This window comes from Falco peregrinus, chromosome 15 (genome assembly GCF_023634155.1).
Source record: "Falco peregrinus isolate bFalPer1 chromosome 15, bFalPer1.pri, whole genome shotgun sequence".
Classification (NCBI taxonomy): domain Eukaryota; kingdom Metazoa; phylum Chordata; class Aves; order Falconiformes; family Falconidae; genus Falco; species Falco peregrinus.
Window position 1 is genome coordinate 1,781,437 of NC_073735.1, and position 19,115 is coordinate 1,800,551.

At 41.0% G+C, this 19,115-nt stretch overlaps 1 protein-coding gene across 1 annotated transcript; it reads left to right on the forward strand.

The window, feature by feature from the left end:
* Positions 1 to 6,202: 6,202 nt before the first annotated feature.
* On the forward strand, positions 6,203 to 18,295 carry LOC114011911 (uncharacterized). Its single transcript, XM_027785499.2, has 12 exons — positions 6,203 to 6,443; positions 8,921 to 9,042; positions 9,565 to 9,613; positions 9,883 to 9,926; positions 10,066 to 10,724; positions 12,452 to 12,557; positions 12,842 to 12,988; positions 13,197 to 13,257; positions 13,497 to 13,663; positions 13,746 to 13,856; positions 14,963 to 15,074; positions 18,144 to 18,295. Exons 1-12 carry the CDS (start codon positions 6,203 to 6,205, stop codon positions 18,293 to 18,295), a joined length of 1,971 nt encoding a protein of 656 aa, XP_027641300.2.
* Positions 18,296 to 19,115: the final 820 nt, after the last annotated feature.

Sequence of the window (19,115 nt, forward strand, 5' to 3'; positions counted from 1 at the left end):
CAGTCTGTAAGACATGAGTCTATGAACCTGCTCGTGCCTGCAAATGCAGACCAATTTTTGCTGATTTCCATCACTCCAACAACACATAAGCTGAATCATTCCTCTCCAGAGCTCAGCAAGGGGCTTACTGTTGATCACAAGCATGTTTTAATTCATCAGCTACACGTAACAGCACACTATGATGTATTTGACTCTCTAGCTCCCATTTTAGGTCCTCTGGGAAAACAACTATATTCCGGTAACAAACCAGCATCTGCCAGTACTTTTCAGCTGAGAAAGCACAGACGAGCTGCCTTTGAAACCACGCTTCAGAGTACAGATCCATTCTCTATAGCTCCTAAAGGTTTGCTTTGGCAAAGCAAGCAGAAGAGCTGGGGGGAAGGGGAAATCCAACCCAGAGGAAACATCTGGAAATTTTTTATTGCTACATCTTTCCAAGGTCTGTCTGAATAAAATAGTTTCTTACTGAAAAACTGGTTAAAGTGAGATGCATCCAAAAGGAGACCCATCACAATTGTACAAATAACAAGATTTTTCCCTTTTGTCTTTGTATGCATATTAGGCCTCTAATTTTAAACTTTTGCCTTCAACTTTACTGGATGTTTGTGACAGGTATAGGCTGGTGAAAATCTATGCCAGAAAAATGATGAATTTTTTATTCATCATTATTTTATAAACAAGGTTTATACCATGCCTGGCCACTTATTTGGAAAACTGAGAAATCTTGCATATAGTTTGGGATTGGGTGATCAATTCCATTATGGACTTGCCAGCTCAATGAAACAGAAACACACAACCCTGACAGCTCATCTGTGCCCATGGGAGGTCACTGTTGCTTCACAGAATGGATCAGATGTGCCGGGTTTAGGTTAACAGCTCAGTTAGGAACACCAGCAAACCACTTTCTCTGTAGTAGCTCAGAGTTTCCTCTCCTTAATTTCCTTTTCCAGAAATACACCAAAAAGCAAGCATACAATTACATAGAGTGGAGGCTGATACTTCTCAGAGATGTCCTAAGACTAAACCAAATCACATCTCCAGAAGCCCTAAGGCACTGACAACAGGCAGATCGATACAGTTTCGTCACTCTCAGACAGCCTGCAATCCCTTAAGACCTGACCACACAGCTTAGCAGAGAACTGAATGCTGTCAACAATTAAATGCGCCTAATCACAACATACAACGATATTAGAAACTAAGGTCGCACAGGAGAACAAGCTCTACATGGTCTAAAGAGGTGCAAACAGTCTGGAAAATTTCTTGGTTCATATTTGTGGGGGACTGAATCTAACCGGCAGTCTGACATGACAGAAATTCCATCACAGTTGAATAAAAGGCATTTCAGGTAGATGAAAATAGTCTGAACATGCCACCTCTGTCATCATCACTAGGGAGCTCTGAATCCAAGGAAAACATTTAGAAGTAACCATGGAGCATCATTCAAGATGAGTCAGTAGCAGACAATTCTTGGAAATTTACAATAAAAATCATGCAAAAAGCGATGACGATATTGTCAAATACATCCTCATTACAGCTGCAACCCACTCTTCCTCTCCTGCTTTCACTATATATTTTTATCTTCTACAGCAAAGATCACCCTGCAGACTTCAGACGATTTCACAAGTTCTGATGCCTTCAGCCCTCAGACACACGGCTGTGTGACGCGGGTGGAGACACACAGCTCCTGCACAAGGCAAGCAGCACGACTTCTTTGGGACAGGTAAACTCTATTAGAACTGAGCAAAGAAACAGGAATCCCTCCCACACCCTCCCTTCTTGGGAACGGTGGTCACTGTGAGGGAAAAGAGAAGAGATGGCATCATATAGCATCCCTAAGGCAAGGCAGAATGCATCTAGAAGGCACAACGTATGAAAACCGACCTTGTCCATGTCCTGCATTGTTTCTGTCATCTAAAGGCAAAGCAGAGCATAAATGGTTACTGAAAGAAAATAATCACTGCTAACGGAAAATACGTCATCTTTCACCTCATAAATCTGAAGATTTCAAAGCCACAGGCAAGCAGGACATAGTTCCCAGAACGGGCATTCTAAGGAGATCTGAACAACCGTGACTGGTGAGAAAAATTAATTTTCTCTTGCACCACAGTTTTGTACTGCAGCAAGAGGTAAGTAGAGTTCAGATTTCACGGTCATTGAAATGACTAAGAGCTGCTGAGGTTTACTTGCTCAGCACTGACTGCTGTCATTACAGTTTGTTTCTCTCCGAAGCGTCATACACAGGCCACTGCCAGCAGACATCCCAGGTGCAACTACACAATGGCCTGTCTCAGCATAGCTAATTAGGTATTCCTATTTACTATAAAAATGTGAGACAAACTCAACAGCAGTGTCACAACCCTAGTTTACTACCAGCATGGATGCAAGCTGTTAGTAGTATGCACATCTAGAGTACAGCATAATTTAAGCTTTCCATCGAGGGCATGCAAATGGAACCTCTGCAACAGAGCACTGCTTCCCAGGAGAAATACTCAGAAGGAAAAATCCACACATGTTCTGCGCTAGTTCTGAATTTTACGCAGCTTCGTTATTCATTGAGTGCCTTTTAAATTACTAGTCATCCATTTAGTTCAAGACCTATTTACACAGCCCGATGCTCACCTTTAAAGAGACGAACATTGCATAGAGTTGATGCTTTATTTGTGTTCTAATCAGACACTGAAAGCCTGTGCAGGGGAAAAAAAGCCTTATGTTTGCCTTCTGCACTGGTGCAAATTAAACCCACCATCTCCTGATCCCTATGTATGTGAAAGAGACTATTAATAAAGGAAACCTTTGCAACAAAGGGTTGCATAGCGAGGTGAGTTAACAGTTGGCAAAACAACAGCATCTAAAGGCAAAGGCAGACAAACACCTAAGCCAGCAAATGCCGTTAAAGTGGGTGTGTGCACTAAAGAAACATGTAGCAACAAGGGATGAAGCAAGCTGGAGAGCACTCATCCTACATGCAAAGATATAAAAGGAGCTCTACCCACTGGCAGCATAACCTGAAAGTTTACATGGAGGAGAGAGATTTGCAGAGCTGCCCGTCATAAATCAGTTGGAAAGGAATTGCTTTAATTACAGTTATCCACTAGGAACTTCCAGCTGGTGACGGCCATTTTGGCTGAAAATATTACATCAGTAATCAGAATATCTAAATCAGTATACCAGTAATTACATCAGCGTAGCTAAAAAGGAAAGAAAAAAATTAAAAATAACCCCCCAACACAAAGATCATGCAATTTTTCCTACGGGGAGCATGAGCAGAAGGGGGAAAGGGCAAACCAGTTTTTAATAAAGGCTCTGACAGCCCTGTTTAGGACCAAACCTGTGTTTTGACTTCATTGCCTTCCACAGATGACCGTCACTAAAGACCTTCATCCAAACATTCATACTTATATCCTCACTTAGTATATCTTCGGTGCTTGAAATTTTCTCACTTTCTTAGAACAGATCATGCAGGGTAGGTTAAAAAAAGCAGAACTCACTAAAACTGTGGAAGATAATGAAAATATTCTTTGCCCCCGGGTAGAAAATACTTATCCCAGTCCAGGCCTCACTGGGTAACGAGCTGAACGGTTCTGTCCATAGCTGTAGGAATCAAGAGGTACCAACTGAAGCAGTATCTACAGATCCTAGAAAGCCATATTTGCAATCTCTCTGCTTGCTGTGCATGCTGAAACTTGCCTCACCACGATGTATACAGGAGGACATGATGTAGCATTATTAGAGAGTCCAAATTTCAAATTGCTATTGAAAAGACAGAGACGAAGCTGTAAATGGACAGCTCATTTCCAGTAATACTTGTTTATAGAATAAGGCTTCTAAGAGCTATTTGAAATTAGAGTAACAAAGCATATTCACTTAAAATATCAGGTACCTCTTGAAGTTAGAAGCAGGAGAACCACAAGATTCCCTGTTAAACAAATACAAAGCCTTGGAGATGGTTTCTTGTAGTGGCCATATTCCAAGGTTTTTGTTGCTAGTTTTGGAAATCTGCTTCTCTTCTCATGGCTACAGGGATGCATTCTGGTCCTTTCTGTACCATAAACCCAGGCTAATTCCCGATTTCACTGTGAATGTTAAATACTACTATAAACCAGCAGTGAAAACTATTCAACATATGGGCTGGAATATAGAAAAGAATAGACAGATGAGAAATCTCTGGTGTGATTTACTGCCCAATAAATACAATGATTCACCACAGCAATTTCCCGTCTGCAGCAGGCCAGATTCTCCCACCTATGCAAGTGCTGAGCAGTTCCTTAAACGATGCCTCATCCTACTGATTTAACAACACCATTTACAGAAGAACATACTGTTTCATGTCACTAAGGAACTGGACCCTGTCTCCAGTTTGTCCTGGGCTTGTACGGTCAACAAAGCAAAACGGGTGAAACGGAAGGAAAATATTTACCAAAGCAGAGCAGAAAGTGTCCTTAGTCAGAAATAGACGCTCTTTGTGGCTGACTTGCCAGATAGGTAAGTAGCCTTTTAAATTCTGAAATATCCTTCGACAGATCACTTCCCTTAAGCAAACTGTTTACAATCCGCTATGGAAGAAACTGGAATATTAGCTCACTGTATGTCCTTAAACCCTAAACACAACCTACAGAGCTCTGTGGATTTCACAGGAATAAAAGAGAGCTGCCTTGCCGTTGTTATTGAAATCACAGGCAGCCATGCAGAGCTGTGGATACATCAGCCATACCTCTCCCCTATGCATTCGTGCTTTTCAGAGCCAAATGCAGTAACGTTACATATACGTTCTGTGGGGCAGGGAGCCAGGTAACAGCCTTCCAAGTGCTACTGCAGTGCAGATTGCTTCCTGATTCTACGCTTGTTCTACAAGCATCAAATCTCCTGGCTTTCATCAATACCTAAATAATTCTTTCAACATTCCTGAGACTGGAGTTATTGCACTCAGTACAGAGAAACGGGAGACAGAGGATTGTGCAGGTCTGTAGAGAGGAGTCATTACCTAGTTTAAACTAAAACACATATTTAACATTGTTCTTTTAACTTGCTCCAGAAAGTCTGGCTGCTTTCTGCTCAGACTGATACACAAGATGATTCTGCTTGGGAATAAAGCTGGAATGCTTTCCAAGACACAGCTAAGGAAGCTGCTGCATTTGATAAGCACTATAATCTTTTTCCAAACTAGGTACTTGAGAGAAATATTTGCTTATTGAGTTGAAATGGCATAGCCCACAAGCAGGATTGTACAACGAAATATATTTCCCAGGGACATGAGAATAAAGTCTAAATTCTGCTACTGAAGTCTCCTCGTGACAAGGAAATAGGCTTCCTATAAGGAGAGTACCCATCCAAATAGATATTTAATCCTAATGAGTTTTAATAGTTGCACCTGTCACAATATGTAAGATTCCTTCCTTGTTAAAACAAACAAAAGAAAAACCCTAAACCGCCCCACCACCACCCCCAACAAAAGCAATACTATCCTTAGTGGAGCACATAGCACTTCTCTTTCTTCACCAATTCAAAGCTATGTAGATTATAGGGGATGTCTTAGCTGAAATTTCATATTTAAGGGAAGATTATTTTTGCTTCATGAAGGCTGAGAGTGATCAGTCCTCTTACACAGCCTTGCAATAACTGCCCCCCCGCCTGATATTTTTTTTTTTTTAATAAGAATTCACAAAACATTTACTTCAGGATCAGTTACTTGTTTGCACAATCCTGTCAAATAGTCTGTCAGAGGCTGCTTTTCCCCTACTCGTGCCATTTGCAGTAAATCAATCAGAGTTTAATTTTTCTGTTTTGTCGCTAAGGAAAAATATTTTTCAACTTGTACTCAATCTCTTCTTGGGAAAACTCATTTCTTCATCAGCTGCTGCAGATTGTTAGGACAGAGGGTGGGGCCTTCCCAGGCTGACGTCCTTCAAGCCATACCTGAGTATAAAGAGCAAGGGAGAATCGCAGCCAAGAAACTCAAAAGCTGTTTCCAGTGACTGCTGGGATTCCAAGGCTGGCTTCATCCTGCAACTGCTATAACTTGCTGCTAAAAAGAGAAGAGGGAAGCTGGACCCAGCTCATAGGGGCTAATTACATTGGAGAATTAAATACAAATACCACATTCTCAATGTGAAACTGGATTGATTATTTTTTTTTTTTAGCACAACTGAATAAGCTTTTTTTCCTCCCCGCTTCTTTTTAATTTTGTTCTACACACACAGTGGTAATGTTGCAAACAGTCTGCATGAGTCCTGAATTACTGGTCAATCAAAACATCAGTGAAAATGAGATCTGTGGCTACAGCCCGGGCCAGGGATCTCCACTGCCTGGAGAAACTGCCAGTCCCAAAGGCTACTTTCAACAGAGCCCATCGTTGCCAGACTCCGGATTAACTGAATTCAATGTTGCAAGTCCCAAGATCTACTCTCCTACTTCACGTAAACCCCAAGAGATGCCTGCTCCCACCGGTAAGATCAAATCTTTATTCACATTTTCTGTTTTATGCGATGCTGTTATGCTTATTTTGCAAAGCGACTTGCAACTCCTTTTGTGCTAGCACAGTAGCAAATATGAAGCTTCTGTGGCAATAATACTGAAAATGTACGGCACACTCTCCAGTATTTATTATCTCCTGGTTTTATTTTGTTGTGGTCTGCTGGTGAAGTCAGAAATTACTCTGTTTGGTAAAGGATGCTCAATATGCCATCGGTTCTGTCTATCTCTAGAGTTTTGCTGCTTGTTCACATTCTGAACTGTGACTGGTTCTGAATCTAACAGCAAGGTAGTACAGATGACCTTTTGAGCTACTAACATTACAAAGTTATATGAAAGTGGTGAATCACTGCCTTTGCTGAGTTCTTCAGTTTCAAGGATACAACTGGGCACGTAATCTGATCCATCATATAGCACAAATGGCTTGAAAGATAATAATGTATTAGCAATTATGGCGGTTTTTTTATAAAACTTTTCAGAGAGGCCTTTAAAAATACTCTACAAAGAGTAAATAATTCATCACTAGAACACCAATCTAAAAAAGGAATTATTCCCATTTCTAGAGCACCCTGAGAAATAAACGATGTTTTTTGAGGCCCCAATGTTTTAATCATTCAGTGATAGGTTAAACACTCAGAAATGCCAGAAATCTTAGCACAAACCAACAATTCGATATGTACTCAACACTTGCTACACAGGGTTCAAGACCCTCCTCCTGAAGGGGTGTCAGTCTCTCAGTGCCTGCAGCAGGGAAGAGAAACAGTATCTCGCAACTAGAAACCACATCTTGTGTGGCTGGTTTCCATGCCAATATTGCCTCCTCTGAGACATGCCCAGTTTGGGGAGGCGCACCATCCCCATCTGTTGAGCTCCTGCAGTTCTCCTCCACAAGACTTGGCCAGTCAGACCCAGCAGCTGCTGCAGAGCACACACACAGATTTTGGTCAAGGAGGAATAGTACAGGCACCTCGCTCCTGCAGTAGGAACTGCTTGCACAAGCTGCACACGCCTTTTTCATTTGAGGCTGCTGGGTTGTTTAATCATACGTGCGTTTTAATCACAAGTGCTGTTTTCATTCCCCATGCCACGAGCTGCGCTAGGAAGAGAAGCTGCTCTCTGCTCCAGCAAGCTGGGGGACTCCTTATTCTCAGTAGCCCACATGCTGACTCCCAACACTCGGGCTTCTTTGAACAGTGGCCTTCTATATGGTGTATTTTATTTGGGAAACAAAATTTGGGGGAAAATATTGGGAAGCTTTATTGGGAAGACCCTGAATGAATGCAATAAAGCTATTGTTTTACAATGACAATAGCAACTACTGAATGCATTCTATACACAGAAGTTCATACTCAAGGGGTGAGGGGAAATGACATGGTGTTACATAAAAGATATTTCAAAAGCAATGTATTTAAGCTCCTAATCTGGGCAAGTCTTTCAAGTTTGGGGATTCAAGTACAAGACTCAAGAAGACCTAACACAAACAATTAGAGAGCAGCTTGTTTTGACGAAGACAAGCTTGTTTGGGCAACTATATATATTCTCAAATAATTATTTAATTTTGCTACAGAAGATCATTGCTTCACTTTGAATCACACCACACTGACTTCCAAATACACCAAGAACCATCGGAGAAAGACATGGGACATAACATCACTATCTCATTTCTGAAACAATTCTGTTCCTTATTGTTCCACTGATATCAATATAACAAACCACAGGACAGGAAACTGCAAAGACAGATTTACTGCAACAGATGAACATTAGAACATGACTATGAGGGGCAGTAATCTAAACAGTGTTGACATTCCCCAAAAGCAATCATATGCTCCAAGTCAGTACGACACCAGGAAGAACTGCCCAAGGCCAAGTCTCAAGATAGCACATTTGTTTCTGGACCACTAAAAAAAAAAAAACCCCACAAAAAAACCCCTCTAAACCAGAAACATCCAACTTCTTTTCCTTCTTTTTCCCAACCATCCACCCAAATTTCCTTCTGCATTGCTATCCTGCCCCCATTGTCCTCATTCCAGCTTCAGTGGCACATTTGCACTTGGGACAGTCTCTCCTCTTTGCTCAGAATTGAAACCATCCCTGCACGCTAAAGGTTGACAACAGCCTTCACGTGATAATCTGCAGGTTAACTGAGCTCTGTGCTTATACCTTCAGACTGAAGATCCAACAGCCAGCTTTGGGGTTTGTTTCTGTCTTGTTTCTTAAGAAAAATATTCCCTTTTTGAGACCTCACAGTCTGTTGCAGCCCGAGAAGCAATGCAACAGTTAACCAGGAAGCAGAGCAGAGCTAAGGAACATGTAGGGTGATGTGGAAATTTCCCACAATCGATGACAAATATCAGAATCACAGACCATCTCTCAGGGTGACCTCATCCTCCCACTGTTCTGTAACAGCTCAGAGAATTATGTTACTTTAAGCATCATGTTATGTCTTTTCCAGACTCTGGACTTAGCTCTGATCCCCCTCAGAAGCGCTACATGGGTGTGAGAGTAAAGATGCCAGTACGGGAATTACTGAGAAAAATTCGGCTTTCCAAAGGCCTGGACCCAGCTCATAGCAAGGTGAGGACTTGAGTTTAGAAAGGTTGCTCCCAGAGCTGCAGCATCCTGGTGCACGCACATCACACTTCTGCTCTGCCACTGTTTTGGTGAGGTTACACCTAGAGCTGCTGCCACCTCCATCTACTAAATTAATGCTTTTGATGAAGGTGGAAAATACACCAGATTTTAAACAGACTGAGGGCCTGCGCTAGGAACACTTTTAAGACGCTGACAGCAAGAGCCCGTTCATGCCCTGGATACTATACATCACACAAGCACGTCAAAGATGGCCCACGAACAGTAACAACTTTGCTCTAGCAACCCTGATTTCGGAACAACCTGCACAAACAGCCCAAGAAGCTGGTAGACTCCCAGATACCCAGTCTGTTGTAAAAAATCTTTGTAAGTCTGCCACAAATTACCCACTCATGGAAATTTATTCACAGTCTCTGCTGTGCAAAGTACATAGTGCAGGTCACAATTTGCTTTCCTCATCTTATGTGCAAGCACCTCAAATTGAGTTGGGTGTTTTTGTCTCCTCAGGAAGCCTCATTAATGAAGATGGTAACCAAAGGATCCTCAGGAAAAACAGGTTAGGAAACTCTTGGTAAAAGAGCCTCCTTTTCCAGTAGGATCATTGCTGTTAGGTACCCAAAGAGCTGGACCACTTCTCTGCCACGGTCAAGCAACACATGGTGCTTCCTAGCTCCCCTTAAATCACAGGAGCAGGCCAACTCCGCACAACCACCACGTGTGTGTTAGCTCTCTGTTATCTGGGGCAAAATTTCTCACGAGAATATTTTCTGTATGTGTCTCCCCTCCCAACTCAAAATAGCTGATTTCTTCCTTTCTTTCCAACAGAAAAGAGAAGAGTTCACCCTTATACAGAGAAACAGCTTAGACAGGTATGCATAACACCTTCAACTCTGCGCTGCCAGCCTCCCCAGGCATATTTCATGTTGTATCACCGAGTGAGAACAGGACACTTCATGTCTGATTTCCCTCCCCCATCTTCCGCCCTCCCCATTTTTGTTGCTGTTTCAGAGCAAGCAGAGCGTTGGGCAAACGCTAAAAGGCTTAGAAGACCTTGATATCCTGGTGGAGGTACTGCAGGAAGATTTGAACAAAAGCCAGTTGAAGGAGGAGTCTCTGCATTCTGTGCCAGATGGCTTTTGGCAGGGCTTCTCCACAGATCCACAAGCCTCCCGGTGGGAAACGGGAGGAAGCAAGCAGGCACCTGGTGGCCTGCAAGAAAGACGCCACAGCTTAACCAAGTTGCATTCATACTGCTGTTTTAGAGATTTCAACTCCGTGTTGCAGGGAGAGAGAGAGACTTCTTTTCATGATGATCAGAAAAACACACAAGAGTCCATCTTACCAGGAATATTCTCAAGGACAAGCGAGAAAGAGAGTAGCTGGTGGATACAGGATGCGTGGACAAGTACCCAGAAGGATGTCCAAAGGCATTCTTCACAGAACACATCTCCACACTTCAGCCCATCGGGAGGCTGTTCAGAGATGCTTCTGGAAGCTAATCTGGGCTCTCCAAACACTGACAGACATTTGAAGTCGACCCCAATTTCTTTCACGCAGCAGGATCTTTCTGCCATCTCTTTCTTTCAGTTCCAGCTACACAGGGAAGAAAGTTTACTGAGAAATATCCCAGCGGACAAACTACTTGCACCTGATGAAAATGGCAACAGGTCTCCACTTTTTCTATTGAAATATACTGATTTCTGTTTCCTGGGGCATCACTTGTCCTGAGCCTGAGCTCTAATTCCAGCTGCTAGCTTTGGGCACACCTGTAGCAAAGGCTTCCTTGCTCAATGGAAAACTCAAACATGCCTCAGCACACACAGTTTTAGGCAGATAGTGAAAATAGAAAGATTCCGTATTTGCAGTAGTATTGCCAAACTACAGCTGACATCAGGGTAAATTTGCAGTATTAACAATATTAAAGATGACTTGTATACGTAGGTATTTACAAGAAAATTTTAATCAAGCAAAACAAGTAATTGCTACTGGGGAAAAAAAAAAGATATGCAAAAGAGATCTTTTCCATGCTGCAGACACTCTCAGGATAATTACTTGTATTATTAGTTGGTAATAAAAATGGGTGGGAGGATTACACCAAAACATACATATGCTGCTAGTCTAGCCATAGACTTCCAAAGAACGGGGAGTGGCTGTTTTGTTAGAAATGAAATCAAAGGTTTTACTGATCCAATTTTCCCTAGAATGGCATGCTTATATAGAAAATAGCTGTTCATTAAAAAAAAAAAAAATAATTTGAAATCTCTTATTAGGTTCCATTAATTCAGCTATTTTGGGGAAGCTGGTATCAGATCAGATTAACAGAAAGCATGATTTATGAACGGTCCTAGTCTTGGGAAAGAGATTAATTCCTGTTCACATAGACAATCCTGTTTCCAGTTTAAAGTATTTATAAACCACACAGGGAAAGCTAAATGCAGCACTGTCCTCTTCCATGGAGTACCATGTTCCATTCAGAAGAATGATTTTCAGTGCAATAATCAAGTTGCAGACCTCACTTTTCAGCAACAATGTAGCTGTAACCAAGTTACAATAAGCCACCCACTACCACATTTCCTGCATATTTTTTAAAAAAATACAGAAAAAATTCTCATGTGAACAAAATTAATCACAATTAAGAAATTAGACATTTCTACTACCATGTTTATGTAAAATTCACAAGCTAAAATTTCCAGCAACCTACTTACTTCTATGAAGTATTTAAACATCAGATTAAATGGCCAAATGAACATAAAAAGGCAGGACCCACCAAAAAAACCCCACCAGAAACAGCAGTAAGTGTCAGAGCTATTCAGACATCTTCAAGGATATCATGCTACAAGACAAGGGGGAAATAAATACATAAATAAACAAATCTCTACATTAATTCTTCCTCCAGAAGGAAAGGAAGATATGCCCAAATTTACAAGAAAAAAAAGAAGTATTTTTCAGGATGAAATTCAGGAAAAATACTTGTACAATTTTGAGTAGTTCAGTAAGGCTGAATACATAGAAAAAAAATGAGCTCTCCTCCTCCACAAGACTGAATTACAGTTTAGATTTTCAATTTTTAGGTGTATCTTGCAGTCCTTTCCCTGTACTGAAGGGCTCTTCAAAAAAAGGAAGAGGAAATAGAAATTGTTAGCAAAAAGGAATCATGGAATATAGCTCTTGGAGAGGAGAGGAATGGCAAATAGCAAGAAGTGAGGCCCAAGAAATCCTAGAGGACAAAAATCAGCAACTCCATTATTAATACAGAAATTAAATAAATTAAACATTTAAATATTTCAACATTTGCGAACCTTAACATTTCAGGCTTTAAAATACATTCTGTTACTTTTGAGCACTTTAACCAGTGCTTTATGTTCTAATTGTTTCAAACTGTGTTCTGTTCCAGGCTGCTGCACAAAGCTGTTGCCCAGGGAAGAAGAGCTCTGACTTACGCACTTGCACAGAGATTCGCATCCCTAAATAAGATCAATGAGAAGGATGTAGAGAAACGGGTAGGATGCTAATTTGCCAGGATTAGGGTCACTTTTAATCACATACAAACATCTTTCAAACCCCAGTCAAGCACCGAGCATCCTTTTGGACAAGGTGTGGCTACTGTCCTTGCAAAGAGGGGAAAACAGGAACAGGGAGGAAGTGATCTGCATAGAGCAAGTATTAGCACAACTGGGAACAGAACCCAGCGTCCCACCTCCCCACCTCATTCTCTAACAAGCACTCCTGTTTGAAAACTCTTTTTGCTTTTCACAATGAGTTTCTCCCCTTCTTCTCTTCTCAGACTGCATTACATATCGCTGCAGAAAAGAACCAGCACCTGATGGTGAGTGACCTGATATCCCTAGGAGCTAACGTCAATGAACAGGATGGTTTGGGGAAAACTCCACTCCACCTGTGTGCAGAGAATGGCTATTTGAGAGTTCTAGAGGTAAGCTGGTCAATAATGTTGTACAAAGACACATGTAAAGGTAGAGCAAAGACAACAAATGTGTTCTTTTCTTTAAAGTATACAAGGGTTTTCTATACCTGAAAATTAGCTTTGGACTGATGTGGTTGAAGTAAGATGGTGTTGGGGGAGGACAGTGTATTTTGGCACTGCCAAAAATCAGGACTTATCTCAGTCTTCTTTACTTCAGGTTTTGAAAAACTGCAAAAACAATGGCGTGAGTGTGGAAGTGAATCTGATTGACCATTACGGTAAGGGGAAAAGCTTAACTACATAGATGCTTAGTGTAGACTCCAAAGGTTTCAGGCTGCAGATTTTATCTGGGCCAAAGGATGTTCAATTTCCTGTTTAAAACTAAAAGGTGTAAGAGGAGAGCCAATCAGTCTTAATAGCCCCCCACCCACCCCTACAAATAGCCAAGCGTGGGATGATTTACTCCAGTGAGGTGTTCGAGCACTCGTTTGACTTCTCTGCGGTCTGTTCTGTTCAGGTTTAACACCACTACACTGCGCTGCTCTTGCTCACACTGCCTTAGTTATGGAGTCTCAAAAAACTGACATTGATACTGACATGGGAAGGTTTCTCCGACTACGCAAAGATCAAATTCTCGAGGGAATTAACTGCTTATTACAAATGGGAGGAAAGCCCGAGTTGCAGGTGAGGACCAGCAGCAGCCTGTTTACTGTGGCCTTAGGTTTTCTTATTCTTTTGCAATCACAGGTTTCACTGTCATTTGCAGGTACTAAATTCACGTCAGACTACCACTACCTATTTAAAAATTGAGGAGAACACAGAACTCATGCGTTTGCTTCAGACTCATAAACCTAAGGGACAGAACATTCTTCAAGAGGTAACTGTCTATAGCTACTCTGACACAGGTTCTAAGCATTAATACCCAAGAAACTAACTGCAGTAATGTCAGCCGTACCATCTTGTAAACACAGTAGAAGATGCTCCCAGCCTCGCCCTGTCTTTCATAGGGTTGAAAATCCCCTTTTCAGGTAAAAAGCACTGTACAAGCTCTTACCACACTTGGTCCCATCCCAGCTCTAGGGGCTGCTCCAGCTGCTATAATTTAGAGCAGTTCACTTGCATGCAGGTGCTGCCCGCATCCTGCTCGCAGCTGTCCCCAATCCAAACCCCTCCCAGCATGTGAAGTGCCTTCTCCTCCAATGTTTTACAGCACACCAAGCCAGATAACAGGTATCTTGGAAGCAACACCAGGGGAATTCATCCTCTGCTGACAAAGGAATGCTACAGGTGTATTACCATTATATTCAGTTACCTTCAGAAGCTTCTTAAAAGAAAAAGAGCTCATTTTCTCTGTCCCTTGGCGTACACGTTCAGCACCAAAACTACCCAAAACCTGCACTACTGGGCCAAAAGATAACCAGATTACCCAGCGGGTATCAGCATCTCTTGCTAAATTTTTGGTGCAGGAAACACGACACCAACACTGAAAAGCAGAAGCTTGAGTGCTTAACAGAGGACTAAGGTTCTAGGGTGAAATTCTGCTCTATTGAAATAATGCAGTATCCGCCACAGATTCCAGTATTCTTGTCCCCGATTAAGCAAATATTCAGTGCAGTTACAGCTCTTTTATCTTTTCCAGAGTCTTTTTTGGTTCAGTCAGATAAGAGTTCCCACCAGTGTACACGCACAGATACCAATAATAAGATTTCAATTAGAAATACAAGCTTAAAGCCAGATTTCAAGTCATTTAGGAACCCACCTTCATAACAGTTATGCTCTGCAGGAGATAAAACACAGTAGAACACAGTAATTTCAATCCAGCTCATTACTGACTGAACTGTTGAGCATGCCACCCCCCTCCAATCTTATGGTAAGGGGAAGAATCTAGACTTTGCATGTCAAAACTGGTACAGGTTCTTGACACAAAGCCTGCATCACTGTTAATGCTGGAAATTTACTGTTCTGGTTTCTTCACCTGCACAGAGTTACAGTTTGCCAGATGCTTCAAGAAGAATGCCCAGTCCATCGTCACCAGATAACTTTTCTGAACTTTTTTCCATGTCACCTTCGGCCCCCTTTGACATCATCCTTAAAGGTATTTCATTTACCTAGTCAGGGTCTTTATCTCAACAGCTGTCATGTAGCAGCTAGCTCTATACCTTCCCTGCTTTGCTATATAGCAAGTAATCATCAGTTCATGTGGAAAAGATGCTTGGTGACTTATAATAGACTTTGGATGAACTCCAGAGGTCTGCACAGAACCTCTTTTGCTTGCAAAACTCCTTACTCATACAAAGCCAAGTAGAAAATAGGGCAATAAAGATGTGGCATTAGAAGGAACACTTAGCATGTAGATTGAGCTGAGTATTTGTTTATTGCCTTCCAGGAAAATGCTGATAAGGCTCATTTATCTGCACCTCATGGTCCACGTGCTGCAACTGTTGCTGAAGAACAGACAGAGAACAGACAGTGAAAGTCTTCAAATGTATTATAGCTTGAACTGACTGTTGAAAATATCTCCTCAGTATCCAGAATTAAAGTGCAAACTAATAAATGAGGAAAACCCTTGAGCCAGGTTTCAACAGTATTAAGCATTCAGTGTTAGGTGCTCCAGTAAAATGAATAGGGCTTAATTTTCTCACAAAGCTGAGCACTTGGACTTCTCTTTTGAGGTCCATTTGAGTTGCAGGTGTTCTACATTCTGAAGCTCTAACTATTTCTGTAGTGCAGGTGCCTAGCTTAAGAAAAAAACCCCTTCAATTTTAGCCATTCAGAGCCTAGTCTTGAGGATACCAGTATAAAAGTAGTCTCTACAGTCCAAACAATGTTCAGATGTGCTGAAAATCTCAGGCAACTCGTAGTTTTAAACATGAGCTATGGGAACTCCAAATCTGATGGGCTATATTTAATACTTCCTGCAGTTTCACTCTGAATTTGTCCAAGGCTGGAGTTGTCACACTTTAAGGCAGTCCTGGGGGGGGTGGGGGGTGGGTGGGAAATCCCTCCAAAATTAAACATACCCACATACTGAGCATGTTTTTTCAACAAAAAAATCGAGCTTTTTATTTATGCAATCAGAATTTGCCACCAATAACGGATTGTAGGTGAAGTCTGGGACACAAAGCATTTTGAATCTGTTCCTTTCACCAGGTGATCTAACCAAGGAATACACCCGTATAAAATTCAAGTATATGACAACACTTTACAAGGATAATTTTTAATACTAAGCAGTTTTGCAAATTAGAAGGATAACAAGGAGTTTAAATTATTCTATGCTGCCAGACATCTAATTATTCAGTAGAATTTCTATATAATAGACAATTATTGTTAAAAAAATATAATAATTCTCTTCCCAGACTGACTATCATTTTATTTTAACTTCTGATTGTGAATCAGCTGGTTTCTATGAAACTTCCCTGTTTGCTACATATGGAGCAATCTACATTTACATAACCTAGAAAATGACCGATCCAGCAATCAACTCACGTATGTACCTCCTGTTGTAAATAGGAGATTTTTCACGTGTAACCATTGCAGGATCCAGTATTAAGTACTCAGCATGTTTGGGGAATATCTTTTTAATGAACCATTTGCATTTTCTTCTTGTAAAAAAGGTTACATTCCTCTTATTGAATATCGTTAAGTGTTAAGCTCCAAGAGCTATGTTGCACAACATGAATTAAGTTTTACTGAAAAATGACAGTGTTTAAGTTAATTCCACTGGAATTTGGGTCATATATACATATGTTTCTTATGCCCTGAATGGCTAAATAGTACTCTTCTATATTTTCTCTAGTCTGAATGAGACAATACTTAAAAAATTTTAAGTATTTTATTAAAAAAAATTAAATTGTTATACAACTCATTACGTGAATAACGACAGGTACTATTCACCCACCTCCTTCCATAGGTGTCCTTCATGTTTTAAGCATGTGAAGTCTTTTCTTTTTCCCTTTTTTTCCCAGGTTTTACTTGGAAATACAAATATCTTCCTCTCTGATGATTTTTCTCTGTCCCACCATCACCACTCATTCTTCCTTCATGTTTGCATTTTAACTCGCATGTGTGCTCACAGAACTTTTTATTCATTTGAAAAGAATTAATGAGGATCTTCTAGGTTACTCAGCTTCCATTTATGTGATTTAAGGATCAGATCCAACACCCACTTAAATTAAAGACTCCTTATTTGCAGTGAAAACTGACCAAGAAACTGCATCACATATGGAACCAAGAATGAAGCAGTATGGCGAACAAATAGAGAAATGCATCAATAAGCATTCTCAGTGAAGAACAATGGATTTCCTTATAGAACACCTTAAAAAAAAAGCATAGAAAACTATTGTATAAAAATACGATATAAATCAAGTTCTTTTAGACACATGGACACCATTCAGGTAAAAGGACAGGAACCCTAAGCTATTATCATGTATCATTTATTCAATATACTCAAAGCTAAACTAGCTTGTAAAGTATATTCTGCAACAGTTCTAGATGAATTACATTGACATTAGTAGGTATACACTTTACATTGTTTCATTGCTCCTTCCTGTCAATAAAAATATTATTTCTTGCAGTATGTAACTTAATTGATTTTTATGTACTGGTATAGGCATACTAAGCTCACAACAGAGGTGACCATCATGAAAAGAGCAAATTAAGCAGACTTTAAAAGCTGACAAGTGTATGTAAGAGTCTGTTGCTTTGGGGTTTTAGGAGTATAAGTGGTGCCTCTGCAGAAGCACCAACCTTACCACGAGAAGTTGGGGGTAAGGTGATTTATTTTGGAAAAATTAAAAGTAAAACCCCTCATTCTTTTCAAGGTACATCCGTTAACCCACTGCCTCTGACTAGAAGCTAGACAACTATTCTTTCCATGAACTGTAAAACTAATTCTGAACATTTTTTCAGCACTAAAATTTTTGCCTACAGCCAAGTAGAAAAAATAATCCATGCACCTAAGGAAATTAAGTAATACAAGACTGCTGAAAAAGCTGTAGTTCAAGCTGTAGTGTAAGGTTCAAGGTGCACAGCTAGACTGTGGCATGCGTGGGACCAAGTGCTGTGCTTCTGACACCCAAGTACCAGTTATGGTGACCAAGCTAGTACTTGTGGTATGACTCCTACGGCTAATTCACTCTAAACCAGGTCACATGTGCTCCCACAGGCTATAATCATGCCTTTGAACTGTGGCCCAGGCCATACTCACAGAAGCCGTCCTTCCTTCTTCACCTCACTTCTCGCCCTGTATTACAAAATGAGTGCCATTCGCTGGCTTACACGGTTACCAAGGTTCCCTGCTGCTTTGAAGATACATGAGCATTGGCACGCATCATTATTTTTAAGAGTACTGTAAAAGCTTTGCCACAGAATTAGTAGCAATTCAGCAAAGAAAGATAAAAATAAATAAGTAGATAAGATCCAGTTCTTCCAGCAGTTCTCAGGGATGCTCCTGATCAGGAAAGAGGAAATGCAGGAGATATCTGTAGATATCTGCAGATTTATAATGGCATGAAGAAGGCTCTGGCAAGGATGGAAGCTCTGCTGTCCTGGCAGGGCTCTGCCGGACACTGCGCATCTATCTGATCAGTGATAGTCACAAGGCCATAGAGCCTGTACATAAAACGAATGACAAAGCAACTCTTGTCTTTAATGGATGTATAGAATCATACAGTATCCATGCCAGTTTTCTAGGTTTTCCTCACTAAGACTTTCCATTCAGTTAGGTGAAAAGAAATATCTGAGCCAGAGCCCTAAAAGCTGAAGTTACCCAGAAGACAAGTTGCAAGTTACAGCAAGGGGATGAACACACACATCTGTTAAAACAGCCTGAGGCAAGGAAACAGGAACTCTACCCTTGGTCCTCCCTTACTAGAATTTTGGCTAAATATTAGATCTTTCTTCTACAAAACCAACATCTTAAGGTTCCCGAGGGAAACAGGACACTGTCACAGATGTTTGGATGCTGCTACTATGCAGTCACAAGTACAACCAGTCCCAAGAACAAAAGCCTTCAATGCTAAGTCATTGAGCTCTACTGAACAGCTTTTCTGGTGCACACAGACGTGTTTCCACCAGCTTTCAGAAGTTATCGGTAACACAACTGCTTGGTATAGTTTACTATAAAACGTGAAAAAAA